The 15,816-nt window shown below is 35.6% G+C and overlaps 1 protein-coding gene across 1 annotated transcript; it reads left to right on the top strand.

Moving 5' to 3' along the window:
• The first annotated feature begins 320 nt into the window (after nucleotides 1–320).
• LOC138324913 (cytochrome P450 2B4-like) lies at nucleotides 321–8,382 on the top strand. The gene is made up of 5 exons (XM_069270149.1): nucleotides 321–841; nucleotides 4,855–5,185; nucleotides 5,993–6,174; nucleotides 6,982–7,425; nucleotides 7,742–8,382. Exons 1-5 carry the CDS (start codon nucleotides 496–498, stop codon nucleotides 7,921–7,923), a joined length of 1,485 nt encoding a protein of 494 aa, XP_069126250.1. The 5' UTR covers nucleotides 321–495; the 3' UTR covers nucleotides 7,924–8,382.
• The last annotated feature ends 7,434 nt before the right edge of the window (nucleotides 8,383–15,816 follow it).

The raw sequence follows: 15,816 nt of genomic DNA, 5'->3' as shown, positions 1-15,816 counted from the left end.
TACACATCCCAAAAATCTTGGTGCAATATGAATTCCTCAAATCCAAATTAGTATCTCTTCACATTACAAAACATTCTTGTGCTCCTCATGATAGGTAATGACAAACTGTTGAATAAAGATTGCACCAAGGACCCCTAGTACAACAAAAGTACTCACAATAATATATAATAGATGCAGGTAAATCAATGATAAAACAATGGAAGTGCCGGGTATAGAGATGAAAAGGCGTGACTTAAGTTAACAAGCCCTCTCGACTTATTACACTCATACTTTGCTCAGGTGTAATAAATCAATTAGTATTCAAACGCTATGCAATGACCTTTACATACATTGAAAGTATTATCGTATCTGGACCTTTATCAGCAAGTGGTTACGTAATGGCTAGTCACATTTATCACGCGATTTTCGAAATCAAGGTCAGGACCTCAGTTACTGTCCATCGTTAAATAGTTAAAGTGTTGACCATTACCTGTTAGATAAACTCGGACTATCAACATGCTGGACGCACTACTGACCATGGATCCACTGACCATTGGTCTTGGGGTATTTGGACTTCTGTTCCTCTTGAAGCAGATATGCACCCCCAGGAACTCCCCTCCTGGCCCTTTAGGATACCCAGTGGTAGGCAACTTTGGGCAGTTCGCGATCGCAAACAGAACAGCAACATTTAGGAAGCTACGACGTACATATGGAGATGTGTTTAGATTGCGAATTGGTAGTTGTAACATGGTGGTGATCAACGGATATGATACTCTGAGAGAGGCTTTCATCAAACATGGAGACACCTTATCGGATAGACCAAATGATATCATCTTTAAGCTTCTCTCAAGCAATGGAAAAGGTAAGTATTCATCTTCCCCTCCGCTTTCTTTTCTTACAAACAATACACAGTCTGGTTTGTACATGATGTCTATTCTATTTTGACTATCAATTAATCAATATAAGTTGTATTGAGAGAAAGTAATTGTTGTTTGTGGTCTTCTGTCACTCGCTATACAAAATAATCGTTCATTTATATTTTCCACCAATAGCTGTGAATGCAAGGGGCAAGTATTACAAAAAAATCAAACAATTTAACTAGTTATTTTTCCATTCGTATCCAAATTGTTTGATATCTAAAACCCCTAGCCTCTAACAGCTATTATAACTTAAGTTACTATTGACGTTGCGCCAGCTGTCAATCAAACCGCTCGGGTATGGCACGTGACTTTGCATTTTGTATGTTACTATGCTATGCTAGGTTTACATTATGTTCCGGTTTGACTGAAACGTGGTGCGCCGTGGAATTTTGGCTATTTTTGTCTCTGTATTCAAGTTGAGCTAGGTCTTGTGAAGTTTTGCCACGGTCTTTTACGGATTATTTTGAGGACCGTGGATATAGGGGGAAATGTTGTTCTGGGAGGTTAAAGGTACACTAAGGCTTTAGCACGGTCTATCAAGGATACCACTGCGTTCTCTCTAGGCCTGTTACGATCTGATGAGGTCTGCTATGTTTTACACGTTTTGATCAAGGTCCGATACGTTTTTCACCGTCCACCAAGGCTTACTAGGGATGAAAGTCTTATGCCGGGCTTTTTTGGAGCAAATGAAACAATATTTATTGCCGAAATGTCACTTCAAACACGTATTAATTACAAAATGTGTTAAAAGAAAATAAAATCTTAACAATATTTGGTATAAATATATAATTATTATAACCAAGTGTTTCTACACAATTTTTTTTCTGTTATGGTTCTCACTTAATCTGCCTTTTGCAATAATAGCTTCGGTATAATTTGATGGTTTAAATGTGTTTGATAATGACTATATCTATTTATGAATACAAACAATTCCATGAAGTAGCAGATATGTACCGATACTCCATCATATATTGCTTGGAACGTAAGACCGTAATAAAACGTAACACGCCATAGCACGTCGGGCTTTAAACCGCTACAAGCCGTGATGTGCCTTGACAGAATGCATCGAAACGTCTATCATCCATCTTGGCTTGCCGTCAAAACCTTGGCAAACCTGGACAAAACGACAGAATGCAGCCAATCTGCATCAACCGTGATAAAACGTCGAAAAAATGCAACAGAACGTTACACAACTTGAAATCACCATGATATTTCGGGGGGCGTGCTTGCTGCCAGTTCCACCACGGACCGTCTGGAAGTTTTGTTACGGCCTCGTACGCGCTGTAACGTTTTGTTACGTCAATCCCGTTTTATTACGTCCTGTGGCGTTCACCGTCTGTACCGTAAATGCCGTAGCAAATTTTTTGACAGTTTAAAAATCTGGCACGGCATCCACGGTAATCACGACCGCTCACGTTTATCTATCATGTCCTTCTGCGTTATCTCACGTTGTCTTGCGGTCACCACGTTTTGTCCACGGTGGCCTGAAACGTGAGCGGTCGTGATTACCGTGGATGCCGTGGATGCCGCTACGGGACGTAATAAAATTGGATTGACGTAACAAAACGTAACAATGCGTACGAGGCCGTAACAGAACTTCAAGACGGTCCGTGGGCAGCAAGCACGTTCCCCGGAATCTCCGGAATCTCACGGTGATTTCAAGTTTTGTGACGTTCTGTTGCGTTTTTTCCACGTTTTATCACGGTTGATGCAGATTGGCTGCACATTTTGTGCCGTTTTGTCAAGGTTTGTCAAGGTTTTTACGGCAAGCCAAGGTGGATGAAAACTGTTTTGATGCGTTCTTTCAAGGCAATTCACGGCTTGTACCGGTTGAAAGTCCGACGTGATACGGCTTGTTACGTCTTATTACGGTGTTACGTTGCAAGCAAAATATGATGGAGTATCATTGCCTGGCCTGGTACATATTTGCTACTTCATTGAATTATTTGTATTAATAAATAGAAATAGTCATTGTCAAACATATTTAAAACCTCAAATTACACCAAAGCTATTATTGCAAAAGGCAGATTAAATAAGTACAGAAAAAAATATTTGCGTAGAATCACTTTGCTATAATAAATATATATTTTTACCAAATATGCTTTTAACAAATTTTGTAATTAAAACGTGTTTGAAATGACATTTTCGGCAATAAAGATTGGTTCAGTTACTTCAAAAAGCCCGGCATCAGACTTTCATCCTAGTAGGCCTTGGCGGACCGTGAAAAACGTATTGGAGTTCGATCAAAACGTGTAAAACGTAGCAGACGCCATCAGATCGTAACAGGCCTAGAGAGAACGTAGTTGTATCCTTCATAGACTGTGCTAAAGTCGTAGTGTTTCTTTAACCTCCGGGAACAGCACTTTCCCCTATATCCACGGTCCACCACGTAATCCGTAAAAGACCGTGGCAAAACTTCACAAGACCTAGCTCAACTTGAATACAGATACGAAAGTAGCCAAAATTCCACGGCGCACCACGTTTCGAGCAAACGGGGCTACCGTGGTCGCCGGGAACATCGTGTAAACCTAGCATTACTATATTTGCTATGGTTGGGTACACGTGCTTGAACGAGCACGAGGAGTAGAAATACATAGCGTCAGACTTTCGGTCAATGTGTAGATATACGTATATTGAACAGAGTCACTTGGAGATGCAATTATGAATGTTTAGGGGCTCTGATAACGTCCACTGATAAACATATGATGTTTGTTAAGGAATCGTGTTTAAACACGGATAACATTTTTCAAATTAAGTTATTCTGTCAAAGTTAAATTACTGAATTAATTTGCGACCCGAATTGTGGTCCTATTCTTGATGCAAATGTTGCTGAATACCTTTTCATTGTGTATAATGAGAAGGGTCATAATCTTCGCGATTTCAACCAAAAACAAAATAAAATATTTTAACGGTATCATTTTTTCGCGATTTGAATGTTAGGGTAATAGGTTTCAACCATTTTTCAATATTTCGTAGATCGAATGTGCAATGAATGTCCCGCGAAATCGGGAAAGTATCATCTCCACGAAAATAACCGGTTATACGTTAGTTGTAACTCTTTCAAGAATAGCTGAATAAAACAAAATGAGAATCTTGACTTTTCAAGTACTATTCCATAATTATGAATGTTTAGGGGCTCTGATAACGTCCACTGATAAACATATGATGTTTGTTAAGGAATCGTGTTTAAACACGGATAACATTTTTCAAATTAAGTTATTCTGTCAAAGTTAAATTACTGAATTAATTTCCGACCCGAATTGTGGTCCTATTCTTGATGCAAATGTTGCTGAATACCTTTTCATTGTGTATAATGAGAAGATTTCCAGTACAGTTTGCAGTAAAAATAGGACCAAGATACCGGTCGCAAATTCACTCAACAATTTTACTTTGATAGGATAATGTGTTAATATATTTAAAGGATGAAGCAATATAAAAAACACCAGACAAAATCCCAGTCGTTTTTGTTTTGTAATCTTCGAAATCCAGATAGATATAACGTAATTTGTAAAATTATAACCTGTATTAATTTATTGAGCAAAAAAATGGATTTATTTGACACCGTTGATAACAAATAAACTTCAACGAAAAATTACCAAAAACGTAGAATAACATTTAATAGATTAACAGCAGCTTAACAAGCCGTAACATTGTATGTTTTCACGCGGGTCATAATCTTTGCGATTTCAACCAAAAACAAAATAAAATATTTTAACGGTATCATTTTTTCGCGATTTGAATGTTAGGGTAATAGGTTTCAACCATTTTTCAATATTTCGTAGATCGAATGTGCAATGAATGTCCCGCGAAATCGGGAAAGTATCATCTCCACGAAAATAACCGGTTATACGTTAGTTGTAACTCTTTCAAGAATAGCTGAATAAAACAAAATGAGAATCTTGACTTTTCAAGTACTATTCCATATTGATTAGATATGTGATGTTTGTCTTTACAGGTATAGTCGCCAGCACGGGAGAGTTCTGGAAAAGCACGCGTACATTTTCCCTCGGAGCACTGAGAGAATTCGGCTTTGGTAAAAGATCACTTGAGACGAAAATACAACAAGAAATAGCCATATTCCTCAATATTTTAGCTGACAAGAATGGAGAAGCTTTCTACCTCGGAGCCATCGCACAGATAAGTGTAGCCAACATAATCTGTAGTATTGTGTTTGGACAGCGACATGACCACGATGATGAGGAGTTCAAGAGGCTGCTTCATATGCTAGAACAGGAATTGGTCCTCTCCACTAAAGCCAGTATTGCAATCTTCTTCCCCTTTCTCAGGTGTGTGTGATTGCAATAGAAAAAATAAGAAAAAACTTACTGAAGGCAGTATGAATAATAAATTAAAAGATTATTAATGATTGCAGGAGAGTTTATTGCTGGATATCATATTTTTTGTTATTAATTTGTTTATTTTGTAAGGTCAAGCTAATTAGGTGTTTTTAAAATGAATTTTGGTTCCCTTTAAACCACTGATATTCGTTTGAGAAAGTGCGATTACTCATATTTGACATATACATGTATGGCAGGCGTCATTTATGAAACAGTTTTACCACTAGAAAATATTTTTTCATTGATATTTTAATAAACGGAATAAAAATGATATTGTTGATAACAAAAGAAATAAGATTTTCTTGCAATCTTGCAACATAATTATAAATACATTTGTATGATTTAAAAAAAAAACATCCCCAAAAGAGAAATTAACGCATATATCGTCATGTATACAGCATTTCATGTATACCTACTTGTAAAATATGTCTATCATATAACTGTTCATGTTTCCCAATGGAAAAATCGATACTTGTAGCAAGTTTTTGCCTTTATGAAGTTTTAACATCCGAATATTTGATGTTTATTGAGGCACAAAAGTAAATGGTAGTAATATATGTATAACGTAATATGTGGTAATATGTGGTAAGGTGAGAAAATCGTCACGGTAACTGTTACAGTTATAGGATAAACAAGTTCCTCAAAAAGTGACTGTTCGTGCCTTCTAACTGTCTTGAGTGTGATGAACATGTTAAACAACTTGTTTGGAACATCTATATATATTTTTTTATTTTGCATCATTATCTTCTTTAACAGATATTTACCCGGGGATGTAACGCAACTCGATGCAACAGTCGAAAATTCAGGAAAAATTCAATCTCACCTACAGGACCAAATTGATCAACACAGAGCAACGTTTGACGAAGAAAATACCAAAGATTTTATCGACGCTTTCCTGAAAGAGCAAATAGCACAGGGGGAATCAGATGTTTTATGTGGTATGTCTGTCTTACTATATACAACGTTCTCTAAAGTGAATATTCGGGCAAAGGAAGGCTAAAGTCGGTAAAAATTGTGTCCAGTATAATTTCTTATGAAATGGACAAATAAAATGTCCTATCAAAATCATGCAAAGAAGTTAATTATATTATTGGAATCCTAAAACGTCCTCCCGGCTAGCTATGTCCGTGTTGACATTTCCACACAGCCTCTTTTTCAAAGAGCTGCACGAATTTATTTCAAAACATGCTTTTCACAAGGCACTTCCATAATTTCAATGGTCGAAACTGGACAACATAACCAGAACTTGACCGTCATTTTTGGTATATAAGGATTTTTGGAAGGCCAATGAACGTATTTAGACTGGTTTTATTTGACCGACTATTCACTTTAAATGTACACTTATAAATAGTAATATTTCGAGCTTGAACAGATGCGTTAAAATATGACCGCGCTACACGAATTCAGCATTGCGAAAGCAGTTTGAAGATGGTTATTCGAATGCGCCGAACTAAGTATACTGATATTATATTATCATATTCATATAAACAATAAAATGAAATGAATCTGAATGATGCCTTAAAAAATGACATTGACACTTACAAGACGAATTTATAATTAACTTTTTATCATATTTAGTTGAAACATGTATATAAAACAATCTAAACGTTAGCTTCAGAATTTAATTATCCAATAGTATACAATACAGAAATCCAGACATTGTAATCACCATTCGCTGATTACTTCCATCAATATATCACCGTAAGACTTACGTGTATTTTATCAAATATAAATTTTTCTTTCAGACGAGAACCTTAGAATAACATTGACCAACTTATATGTAGCCGGGACGGAGACAACTGCCACTACAATTAAATGGGCCATCCTGTTTCTCATCCACTACCCACACGTACAAACCAAACTAAGAAAAGAGATTGGAGACGTTGTCGGATTTGGTCGTTTTCCTTCAATGAACGACAAACCGGAAATGGTTTATACCGAGGCGTGTATTCATGAGCTACTGCGCATGGGTAACATCGCTCCATTTTCGCTCCTACACGGAGTAAAAGAGAATACGAAGTTAAATGGTTACACTCTACGAAAAGGGGATACCCTTATTCCTAATCTTGATTCTGTCATGTTTGACGAGTCCCTATTTGAAGATCCGAAAACTTTTAACCCAGAAAGATTTATCGGAGATGACGGGAAGCTTAATGGCAAAGAACGTTATGTTATTGCCTTCGGTTTAGGTAAGTGTGCCCAGGTGAAATTAATTCGTTTTGATTGGTTAACACAACTGGGTTCTACATGGAATTTAGGCTTTAATTATTTACATTACATTATTGTTAATCGTTATTTCGCACTGCAAATATTCGAAAATTAAGACACTAAAAACTGCGCTATAAGTTCACACGCTTACTGTCAAATTAGATGTGATAAATTGATCAAATGAAAAAGATGTATACCTTACAAGCTGTACTTTTATTAATACTTTATCACGACGTAACCCTTTTAAAGTCAAATATGGAATACAATGAAGAATATCATTCTTTATCTATTTAACAGGAAGACGAATATGCGTTGGTGAAAGTCTATCAAGGATGGAGATTTTCCTGTTTCTGACGTCACTTGTTCAACGATTCAAGCTTCTTCCTGAGGACGAAGACAACCTTCCAACGCTTGAACCGGTTGTGACCTTAACAAATTCCCCACAGGAATTTAAGTTCAAGGCCATTAAACTGAAATAATTTCTGTCAATCAAATATATTTTTCTGACATGAAACAGTGGATATATAGAGTTACTAGATAAACGCTGTTACTTACGTACGCGAAGGTTTACTGTGTTGCTGTGAAATTGGGCGTCGCTGCCTGCTAACCTCAGAGGAAATCTAATTAGGCCTGTGTTGGTCAGTTGTGTTTTTGCCTTTTTTGCTATGACATGTACCAAGGGTTGATATGGCGACAGAGATGGTAACCCCAAGAGTATCGAGAAGATATGCCAATATGTTCGTGCACGAAATGAAGAAGCTACATAAAAACTAGCATTAGCTGGGTATGGTGGAGCTGTTATTTTTCACTATTCTGTTTATAAAATCTGTTTGTTTTATATGTTACAAAATTATAATAAAATTTTCGGGATATAATGTTTTATGTACTGCAATTCCGCCCGAATACGCAGAGATTCGGATTAAACAAGGATAATTTTTTATTGTTCTGATATTGTTTTCTTCCCTTTGTCATTTAAGTGACTGACTCTTTTTAAAGTTAAATATTTAGACTCAGTACAGAGATTATAAGGATCTGCTCTGGTGAGGTTTCAGTCTCGTTTCAACAATAATCAAAGAGTTTTTGTTATTTTTAAAAACTAATTGTCTCAATTTGTCTATATCTATATTATTATTTATTTTACCTCTATTAATTTAACCTCTATTGCTTGTAAGAAATGAACAATTTGTCGGCCATTTTAAAAAGGTGCATTTCTTACAATATGTAGGGAGGTAAAATTTCACTCTTTTTTACTTCAATAGTTTTACTTAACCCGCCCGTGTTTAGCTATATCATGGTAATGTTGTTTGCTGTTCATAATTTTTAGGTTCAACGGAATGAAATTTTTAAGCATTTAAGTGTGAAATTAAAATTTAATTTTAATTTTAATTTTTACATTTTAGTGAAGATAAAGTGATTTTGATTTTTAGCAATAAATGCTGAAAAATAACCAATATTGTATCGGGACAAAAACCAAGCACACTGACCCCTTATTTTCATGATGGTTTTAGAAAAAACTTTTTTTTTCTTTTGAACTGCAAAATTTTAGAAAAAGCTAGTCATCAGAACTTTTTTATGATGCGTTTGATCTGCCAAAAATTGTACAAACGGGATAATTTCATCTTCAAAATTTAGGGAATGGGATAAAATATACAGCTGTTCTGAGCAATTATAGTAGGTTGACTGTCTGAGAAAAGAAAACATCTATTTTGTCATCTGTGCTAATATTCATACTTGTCAGACAACTAATTTGTAAAATATTGCTTTAGTTTGTCGTTTGTATGCTCAAAACAGTAAAATTTCAGTAAAGTCATAATTTACCTGAAATGGCTATCTTTGAATCATAATAGCTCAAAATCAAGCACACCACTATAGTATTTCAATTACATTTTCAATTTTCGTATGAATTCTTATTTCGAAAAATCTATATTAATAAAAAGTAAGTCATCTGAAATTTTTGACCTCTCAGCATAAAATTGTAATCTGGATCCATATTATTCCTGCTAGGATTTAGAATCACTTGCACGCTCACTTTAATAAAGTGAGTGGATTAAATACCACAACATGCAGTAAATAATTGTAAACACGGTAATAACATCTTACCTAACTTATCCAGTTCATTGTCATTCAAAATTATCGCATGCTAGAACAGATGGGCGGGTCATTTTATCTAAATGACTTACGATGTAAGGCGATAATCGTTTCAAGAGTAAAAGGGTGTGCTCTTTTTGTAATCGCTTGATCGCACAAGGATCTGCTAAGCTAACGGAATGTGTCGGCTTTATTAATGCATGTGTGCTATAAGACTACTTCAATTGCAACCGTTGATTTGGTGACGTTTTCTAGCTTTTGAACTGCGATCGCTATCGATATCAACGCATGTAGCATGTGATTTAAGAATATACAATATGACACTGCACGTAGATAGGCAGAATTGTTCATATGTGTTGTGTGATATTGTCTGATAAATATGTATGGTACAGTGCACGTTCTAACGTGTATTGTCCTAAAGCCTTAGTCACCTATCTATATTTGCAAATGAGTGCCGTGACCCCTTGGGAGCAGACAGTATTATTGTGCAATACATTTTTAGATTATATTGAGTTACACGTCTATTTAAGGGGTAGATAGTAGACAGTTTACTCATATCCAGAAACGATGTCTATTGGATAAACACCTTCAACTGGACAGTTTTAAAAGAAGCAGTTATGTATTTAATTCAAAAGCATGAAACATCAAACATGAAATACAGATTTAAGACAATTAGAATTTGGAATAAGCTATCGCGTTTGAAGTTATAAAAATGACTACTAATAAATTATTGCCCTTGAGCTGATATGGACGGTCTGGGCGTGATAAAGGGTGCGATATCAAAATTGCCATATAATAATCTCTAAATATCATATCTTCAGCTATGTATTAAGATTCCCTATTAGTGTAAATAACTTGGTTTAGAATATTAGAGAAATTCAAAGTACATATATGTTTATGACGATTTAGATTAAAATAATGAATATTGAATGTAAATGCTCTTTGTACCCATGTAAAATCTCTCAAAAAAATAAAAAATAAAAATTCAAAACAAAAAGATCCTCTATTAGTAGACAGACTTAGGTTTAAGTTTAAACAGCAGCAAAGTAACTTACATTAATATATTGAATAATTAACGCCTCATTTATGAAAGTAATAAAGAACTGAAATGAACTGATTTTACAGTATTATACAAAACCATACATAACACACAAGATGCACCTAAATTACAAGAAGATCTAGACGCAGCAGGTAGGTGGGAGGAAGATTGGTTAATGTCCTTCCACCCGGACAAGTGTAACGTCCTTAGCATCTCAAACAAACGCACAAAGACCAATTATACATACAAACTCCATTACCACAAATTACAACAAGTAACATCTTGCAAATACCTAGGAGTCACAATACAAAATAACTTACGATGGGACACCCACATTAACAACATAACAGCCAATGCTAACAAGACACTAGGATTCTTGAAACGAAACCTACAGATAAACTCACAACATATAAAAGAACATGCTTACAAATCCATAGTCAGACCAAAACTGGAGTACTGCTTCTCCGTATGGGACCCCCACCAGATAAATCAAATCATGCAAATCGAAAAAAACACAACGCAGAGCAGCAGGCTCGCTACAAAACAAGCAGATACCACAACACAGGTTCAGTACAAGACATGATGGAAAACCTCAACTGGACCTCACTACAAACACGCAGAACAAGAACACGTTTAATTTTATTTTATAAAATCATACACCATCATGTGGCAATAAACTATAGTCAAATTCTCAATCTGACAGACTTCAGGACGAGACAATCACATCCATTCACATATAGACATATAGCTGCCACCAAGGACATATTCAAACTCTCATTTTTTCCACACACAATTAAACAATGAAACATCCTAACATTGGCTACAGTACAAAGCACTACACAAGAGGTCTTCAAGTCACATATCCTAAAAACAGAACTCGAAGACCCAAACCCCACTCCCTAAAATTCCTATCATATTTTATCTTATAACTGTCACTAAAAAAATAAAAATAAAAAATAACATGCACCTTCACAAACACTGTAAATAACTTCACTCTTTTTTCACATTCACGCCTCTGCCAATCCGCACAATATAACCATAGGCATCGATGGAATTGTGTCCTATATAAGAAGAAGAAGACTTATTTTACATTATGAAATGTATCAACATTCTGGTGAAACAGTGTAAGGTTACGATAAACTTCGGAAACTAAACAACCCACAAGTAATGTTTGATACCTGTGTTCTCTGATGCACGTACAAAAAACACACAAAATACTAAATCAATGTTTTTTGTCGAATTAGGACTCGTCATGTGTGATCGATGGAGCAGGTAAATATCGAAGAAAAATAGAGGTAAGTTAGGTTCCAGAAATCGTCCAATGTGAAATTATTTTCTCTCAAAAGGAAGACCAAGTAACCGATGACTTAGAAACAGCTTTTTAGTGCGTCTGTCTTTTATTCCAGTTTCATTCACGTATTGCGGAAATAAAATAAATAAAAGTAGTACAATAGTGTTCTTATATTGCTGTAATGATGGATATATCGCAGACCTGGGAATATCAACGACTTCTACAGATAAATTATACCCATATGGTATATTAATGGCTAGGTTTAGATGTTAACTTTTAATAAACGATGCCGTTATATCGTGTTAGCTCTGAAGAAATTACCAATAAGGAGACGTCATCGCGCAAAACAATAGTTTGGGAAAGTATAGTATCTGCTAGGTTTATTTTCCCTTTTATGGCTCTAGTGATAAAATCGGATTGTTATCTAGATGAACGTGTCCTTGTACCATTTTTTTATTTTAAACGAACAATCGTAAATAGTAAACTATACACTGATATATATGATCAGTTCGCTTGACCTTGTTGGAAATGCCACAATGACATTTCGTAGATTTTTGCAGGAATACGTTCTGAGAAAACTGCGAAAGGCAATTCTCAATGCACGAAATAACTATCCTCGGTACTCCAGGGGTTACTATCACTGTCGTTATACCCACTCCTGGAATATGTCATAGCAAAACTGATGTCAGCATGTAATTTGGTCCTATGACATCGAAAGAACCACTGTGGTTGACTGTGACCCTGATGTTACACGGCGCTCCCTTTCTCTCTGCAATCTTCAAAAGAATTCTCTGTAGGCCTATGATTGGTCAGGTTTTTTTTTCTTCTGAACTATCACCAGTTTTAATATGTGATAATCCAAGGATGGATATGACGACAGTGATAGTAGCCCCAGGAGAAACGAGAATGGGAATTAACATGGTAGTTTAAAGAGAACAAATACTAGCCTGGTTCGAATTTGGTGAAAATGACGTTAACATTTCAGGAAAACAGCATTTTGTATTGGTAAAATAGTAACATTTTCAGATATCAGGCTGGTTTCACAGTAACAAGCATCATCAGTTTACTGTGTTAAATTTCGAAATAGGGATAGACTGCCATTTTGATATTTGAAAAGTTACAGTGCCTGCGTGGTTATGGGAAACTACTTTATGTGGAGCATGGGGAAATGAAGATTATTTCTGTCTTAAAAACAAATAAAAAAGTTGATCGTAAACACTAATTATTCATTTCTCTAGTTTTCCACCAAACACTCTTGTATTTGTTTCTGTTTCTGTTCATATCAAACGATATCAAAGACATGTAATTATGTGATCGTGATTAACACTTCAGTACACATATCACACTAAATGTCCTTAAATGTCCCTGACGCTTGAATAACGAATAACTGTCTAACTCTACTTTGCGCCTCAACAATCCAAATGGAAAATTGCTTGCTACCGTAATTATCTGAAACACATTTTAAATTCAAAAGCTACTAAAAGAAACTCAAATGGGAAAAAACGAAGACGGAAACGTAACGTTTTGTAGTCAACTATGACAACTAAAGGTGTTTTTAAGAACATTATACGGATGTAAGTCGTCATATACACGGGAACCTATATTTCGATGACAAACAACCGGTCGAAAAGTATATCTCGGGTCATACCACTGGTGTGTTCCTTATGCAGAGTGGATTCACTTCCAGCTAGAAAAAGAGAACATTGGATCTTTTCTTACTGTTATGATCATTTTTTTCACTTTGGAATTTCTAAATTAACCAAATTAAGAATCTATCGTTTGTTTTGTTAAAATTCTATTATTGTTATGCACATTAAGATTAACATGCAACGTGTTTACATGGGGTTTCACGGCTTTTGATTTTGGAGCTGTTAATCATTGAAGTCTCTGAAGTCTATGATTCTGATGGGTTCAGATTATGTTGTTCTTTCAGGCATAATTACATTTAATTAACGGATTGTACTGGTCATCCCTATCTTATCAGCCGGCAACCAGATAAGTAGTGCGGACGAACTGTACTAATAACAGTCGACATAATATCATGTATAGTGAGAACAGGTCATGTTCTTGCATCCCCACTCCCTCCTCGAGATCTTCCTCAAATCAGAAAGTAGAAGAATTCAAAAGCATTTATTCCGGAAAGTTGTCTTTATCAAGCACGTCAAATAAAAAATGAGCTTTCTAAATATGAAAAAAAATCAACATGGATCATTTATCGGGCATTTCAAAAAGTTGATTGTTAGTAACATTATTTCTTTACATTTTTGACACCACTCTCTCCAGTAAACGGCTATTTAATATTTCTATTTTTTGTTAATCTCGGATAAATAGACAATGAAGAAAAAGCTGTACTGCTATTAGCATTTTAACTAACACTTTGCATGTATCATTATAATTTTATATTATATCTATTCGAGAAACGTGTACATATCCATATACATGCATATACACCAAGCTGTGTCTTTTCTACCTATATATAACATTTTAAAGTTTATGACGATGGATATGATGTAGTAAGGCTTGAAGTTGGTTGTTCGTTCATCGTTCGTGAGGTTCACGGCGTTATAGTTGTAAACTTGAAAGACGAAGGACTCCGATGTTGTGTCGACTTTTTATTTCATTCTGTGATGCATATTTCCATTTCAACTTACAATATACGTGTAGGTTATTACAAGCACACAGAGTAATGCTGTGGTTGGCCCCGAAATGGGACCAGACACAGGGTGTGTCCGCTATCCGTCCCTCTACTCTGTATATCTGAATATCACTCCCAGCCCCTTATATATTCTGTTTAGATAATGCATACGTGTACAAATGACAGGTAACTCATGTTAGTACAACATAAAATTATATAACATAAAGTAGGCCGGGATCTAGAGGGGGGATCCACGTGCACCCCCACAACTTAACGAACCAATGATTTTTGAAGACTTATGACCCACTGATAACGAAATCGAGAGGTAACATTGTATAAACTGGGATGAACTTCGAGTTATGACGTCATCAAGATGACTGCCATCTCGAATTTCACTATAAATTGAAAAATAGTCATAACATTGACATTTTCAACCGAGGTAGACAAATGAGGTATCAAGATGACCACAATAGAACAACAAATTCATATCGGGACCACATAATTCAATATATGTAGTGATTTTAAGCTCAAAAATGAGATTTTTTTAGCAAATTTTTCTTGGCTTGACGCAGCAAAAATGTTAACCAACAGTAAACTATCATTCGTTAACAGTTATTTGACCTCTAATCACTCAGTAAAACAATAAAATATATAGAGATACAAAAAAAGAATTATTGTTATACCATCATTAAGTTTACAAAACATCACCGGGTGCGTATACTGGGTATATGCTATTTTTCTAACTCCAAACCGCTGACACTACAGTTTCCTGGTGTATTAAAGGTTCCTTAAATAAGTTTGACTATTGGCGATTTATAAGTAGGAAACATGAATGTAAAGTTGACAGAATATCTAGGTAGGACAAGTTACAGTTTCGTTTATTTCCTATGCATAGTATAAGCAAAATGTCAGAGGGTTACCACAATGTCACATATTTCTTTCATTGGTTCTCAATTATAACCATTATCATTGTGCTTGCTTTCCCGCCTCACTGCACTATCCTCTGACGTGACTCGGCTTGTCTTGTCGCTGGTACATGTAGTCCGAATCAGAGTTATCGAGATATCAGTATCCAATTCGTCGAAAGCCAGAGCGTCGTTTTCGATGTCGATGAGCTGATATGACACTACATGGCCAGAGTTTATATTAGGAGCAACAGGTTCAAGGATGTGGGATCTCCTTCAGATTATAACATATCGTATATACTTTTTCAGACTTTTAGGAAAATACACCAGATCCAGATTCTTCGAATGGTGGAATGATTCAAGCACTATTCATCAACCTCGTGGATACTCGTGCGACTATAGATGGCACAGGTG

This window comes from Argopecten irradians, chromosome 6, assembly GCF_041381155.1.
Source record: "Argopecten irradians isolate NY chromosome 6, Ai_NY, whole genome shotgun sequence".
Classification (NCBI taxonomy): Eukaryota; Metazoa; Mollusca; class Bivalvia; order Pectinida; family Pectinidae; genus Argopecten; species Argopecten irradians.
Note: the sequence above shows the minus strand (reverse complement) of the source record. Positions and strands in the feature narration are given on the sequence as shown.

What these genes read in the sequence shown, in the direction of transcription:
- LOC138324913 (XM_069270149.1), top strand. Translation starts at nt 496, where the DNA reads ATGCTGGACGCACTACTGACCATGGATCCACTGACCATTGGTCTTGGG. An exon ending in ATCTTCTTCCCCTTTCTCAG is followed by an intron (nt 5,186 to 5,992) that starts GTGTGTGTGATT and finishes CTTCTTTAACAG; the next exon opens with ATATTTACCCGGGGATGTAA. An exon ending in TGTTATTGCCTTCGGTTTAG is followed by an intron (nt 7,426 to 7,741) that starts GTAAGTGTGCCC and finishes TCTATTTAACAG; the next exon opens with GAAGACGAATATGCGTTGGT.